This window comes from Magnolia sinica, chromosome 11 (genome assembly GCF_029962835.1).
Source record: "Magnolia sinica isolate HGM2019 chromosome 11, MsV1, whole genome shotgun sequence".
NCBI classification, from domain to species: domain Eukaryota; kingdom Viridiplantae; phylum Streptophyta; class Magnoliopsida; order Magnoliales; family Magnoliaceae; genus Magnolia; species Magnolia sinica.
Window position 1 is genome coordinate 18,656,268 of NC_080583.1, and position 4,020 is coordinate 18,660,287.

At 40.1% G+C, this 4,020-nt stretch overlaps 1 protein-coding gene across 1 annotated transcript; it reads right to left on the reverse strand.

Annotated features, from left to right (window-relative positions):
* Nucleotides 1-2,971: 2,971 nt before the first annotated feature.
* On the reverse strand, nt 2,972-4,020 carry LOC131218042 (gibberellin 2-beta-dioxygenase 1-like). The gene is made up of 3 exons (XM_058212724.1): nt 3,539-4,020; nt 3,326-3,332; nt 2,972-3,244 (listed from the first exon to the last, which is right to left on the reverse strand). The coding sequence occupies exons 1-3, from the start codon at nt 3,900-3,902 to the stop codon at nt 3,037-3,039; spliced, it is 579 nt and encodes a 192-aa protein (XP_058068707.1). The 5' UTR covers nt 3,903-4,020; the 3' UTR covers nt 2,972-3,036.

Here is a 4,020-nt window from a genome sequence, read left to right on the forward strand (position 1 = left end):
TATTCCTTATAATGGAACTATATTGGATATGTAGCCTGGTTACGAGCATTGGCATCACTTCGCATTGCATTTGTATCAGTTGTATAATCTTTATGTTGCATCGCCTTGGTATGACGCCCAGTATTCATCGTATTATATAGCCTTGGTATGGCCTCTTGCATTCATGACTGCCTTTTTAAAGCTAGTGCTATTGGCATTGATCATATTTTCCTTTTGTATCTCTTATCATTCTTCTGCGCACCATTGTCACACACTTTCACCACCTTCTAAGCTTTCTATAAGCTTATGCACGATTGATGTGTGCAGGAAATCTTAGGTCAGCATCTTAGCAGCGAAGCTTGGATAGGAGTTGAGCCGAGGACCCCAGTGTTGCAGATCTTCTTCCTTCTTTTGTCATCAGATGTATTTTCTTTCAACATTGTATTAAAGCTCAAATTTATAGTGAATTTTGTGATGTGTGCCTTTGTTATTTCTCAAAAATATTTGCTGTGATCTTGGGTATGCTCGTATTGGAATGGATATATGATTATGAAAATCCTCCTCGTAAGATCTCGGGATCAGAACCTGCTTCAGGAGCCAAGAATGGGGTACTACGGAGGCTGCAGCGGCTAGAACCAGCTATCGGGTTCCTTATGAGTCCAGTTACCAAGTCTAGGGCGTGACAACGAGCGCGAGGTATGCATAGGTTTAATGCATGACTGGATGGTATGACTTATGCATCTCGCATTTTGTGATATGACTATTATATGCCCTAGCGATATCAGGGACGTAGCCTCCACAAGCATATCGTGGATGGCTAGATGGGACACCAAAAATCTTTTTCTACATGGGGTGCTATAGATGTCCTTGGGTGACAATCCCTAACCCCTCTTGGTACTAGAGGACGCTCCAACATCGAGACTGGGTGCAAAACAAGAGTGCCCGAATGCCGAATACCAGTAGACGACGCTCCCACTGATCGTGGTCAGTTGGAAGGGGGTGTTGCCTTACACGATCGAGGGTAGGGGGCATAGCTGGGTTGAGTTTGACCAGCTCGTAAATGGGTCTGCTATCGATGTGCTGTGTAGATATTGGCTGACTATTGGCTAGGTGGATAGTGATCTCTTCCACTTGCATGGTTGTGCGTCTAGTGGGCGGTGATCTAGTGTAGAGTGTACTAGACCCCGGTAATGATCCCAGAGATGTACAGTACTAATATGTGGACTTACTGAGCAGGAGTTGCGTACCCAGCATTTGACTCATTCATTCATTATCCATCGGGCTGGTGGTGCGCAACTAATTGTTATGTTTACCTTCGCAATGGCCAGGATTTCAGTCGGGGCATGCGACCAACCTAAGATCAGGAGTTTACCACATTGAGTTTGGCTATCCAAATTTAGGTAAGGGAATAGTTTGGATAAAAGTCCCTTGTGATGGACCCCATCGCCTGCGATACTACGTATTATCATCCCGACTTCACACTCCAGCATTGTCATTTCATTCACACAGCATATTGCATTGCATCCTCAGTATATGAATTTAGTTTACCGTCTCCACATTGCATAGTTGATCTACATTGCTTTCTTGGTATATGATATTGGCTTATTATATTTTTGCATCGCATAGCCTGGATAAGGTTGATAGATTTATGGACTTATCAGCATGTTTCCACATTGTAATGATATTGCATACTTAGCACTTACCACTACGCCAAAATCGCAGATTTGCAACGGACCAAATCCGCCGTAAAACCAAATAAACGATGGATTTTGTCTGTCGCTTTTCACTGGGTCTCTTTTCCTTTCCGACAGACAAAATCCGTCGTTTAATCTGCGACGGATAAGATCCGTCGCAAAAAATAAAAAATCTGTCTCTGAAATTCGGAAAACCACCCGAATTATTCGTCATTTAAAATATTGGTGATGGATAAGATCCGTCACTAATATGAAAAGAACGATAGACCTGAAATCCGTCGTCCATTCTTTTCAGAACTTAGCGACGGATTTGGTCTGTCGCTAAAATATCTGCGAATTAAAAAAACTTAGATTTGTTTTTTTTTTTTTTTTTGAATCTTACACCTGATAGTCATTCGAAAAATAATTAACGCGATTGTTTAATAATATCATAATCAATCAATGATTAAACATGTGCGTGCATGTTTCACCCATTTAACATTCATCAAGACTAATCAATACCAATAAAATAGTTAACAGTCTATTTAATGTTTTCAGACTACAAATGCACATGAATGTCCATTTTCCATGCTCTAAATGTTGATAGCAATACAACTTTCCATGCAGCCACATAGCCTGATATAGCCAAATAGGCAAAACCGTACATCAGTTGGGACTGAAAGTGGGCAGGCATGCTTTGATGCTCTTCGACATTTGAAAACCACAATAGAAGCCTCTACTAATTCTTTAAACTTTAGCATTCTTACCAGAGCAAACATCAAACATGCAACAATGAGGATACCATCTAAATACACAAAAACCATACAATAAATACATGTGAATGGGATCTAGAGATTCACAATGTGATGGTAAGTAAAGCCTGGTACACATCATTTATTAGTATTCATGTTTTGTTTGTACCTGCCGTTTATATATTTTTTCCTCCATAGTTTCATGTGCCATCAAACAATATGCATAAATTGGCTTTGTTTGCCCATACCTGCAAGAATGCAATACATTTTAGAAATAAAGAACAACAACGAAAAAACTGCGCTCCAAAAGATTAAGCATTAATTTTTTTTTAGAAAATAAATATCTCGATTATGTCATACCTCCAAACCCGAGCTTGAAGATCATAAGTAGGGTTCCACAAACCGTCAACAATGATTCCATGGTTAGCAGCGTGAAGGTTGATGCCTCATCCCATGATTCAAACAACTCCAAGCAACCTAGCTTCCTTCTAGAGATGCAACTGTACTTCACAACTTTTGCAATACTGCTGCTCTCCCATTCTCAATTGGTCCACCATATTAAGCCCATTCTTCAAAACAGAGAAACTTGGGAATTAAATAGAAAGAAGAAAAAGAAGCATCATTATGCAGATTTATACCTGCAAGGAATCACCAACAATGACAAAGAAGTTGTGGTCAGGTGGGACTGAAACCCAACTCCCATCACTGAGAGAGATTTGAAGGCCTGATGTATTGTTTGATCCTAGAACTGATATTATCTGAGGGTCAGTGTGTTCTCCAAAACCAGTCAAGTTGCCACTCAATGCTTTAAGTTCAGGACATGGAGGATAGTGATTGAGCCTGAAAAGCCTTCAGCCCTTCAGTTAAAGATTCAAGAACTCCACAAGCTAATTTCTTCACAGCTAATATGTAATCACTCACAGCAGAGCTGAAAAATAACCCACAAAAAAAGGTCATTTCATCAAAACATGAAGTATTATTGCATAAAAATAGAAGCTCCAAGCTGAAGAATCGTAGCTATAAATAGCTAATGCTATTTGAAAAATGCAATTGGGTTTAAGCTACAAGAGAAAATGGTTGGATTTTCTGGTTTTTCTTACCAAAAGAGTTCTGGGTTTTCTCTAGAAATGGCCTAAGATCTCTGAGAAATGGAATTGGCATTGGTTTGAAAGAGGAGATACTCAATCCAGCCCACATCACCATTGGGTCCAATCCTCTTGTTTCCATACCCAAACGGATTAGCAGGGCCAGCTTTTTCCTTCTTAGGTTGAGGTAAGGAGAAGAACTTCACAACCTTAGCTTCCAACCTATCGATGAACTCTAATGGAATGCCATGGTTGACAACCTTGAAGAATCCAAACTCTTCACAGGCTTTCACAAGAAGAGTTTTGGACTCGAGTTTTGATAGGTCTATGGTTGGAATGCCAACGTAGGACGCGGGCTTCTGGTTTTCTACAAAACTAATCTGATCTAATGCTGGTTGGGACAACACCACCATCCTTTTTTATTGTTTTTCTTTTTCAAGAGCAGAGCTGAAGAAAACAGAGAATCAGAGGATTCTGGATATAGGTTTTTGGAGATTAGAGGAGTGGAAGAGTTGGAAGTTAAGATGGAAG

Excerpts from the sequence above, each read along its gene's own strand:
- LOC131218042 (XM_058212724.1), bottom strand. The coding sequence starts at position 3,902 with ATGGTGGTGTTGTCCCAACCAGCATTAGATCAGATTAGTTTTGTAGAA.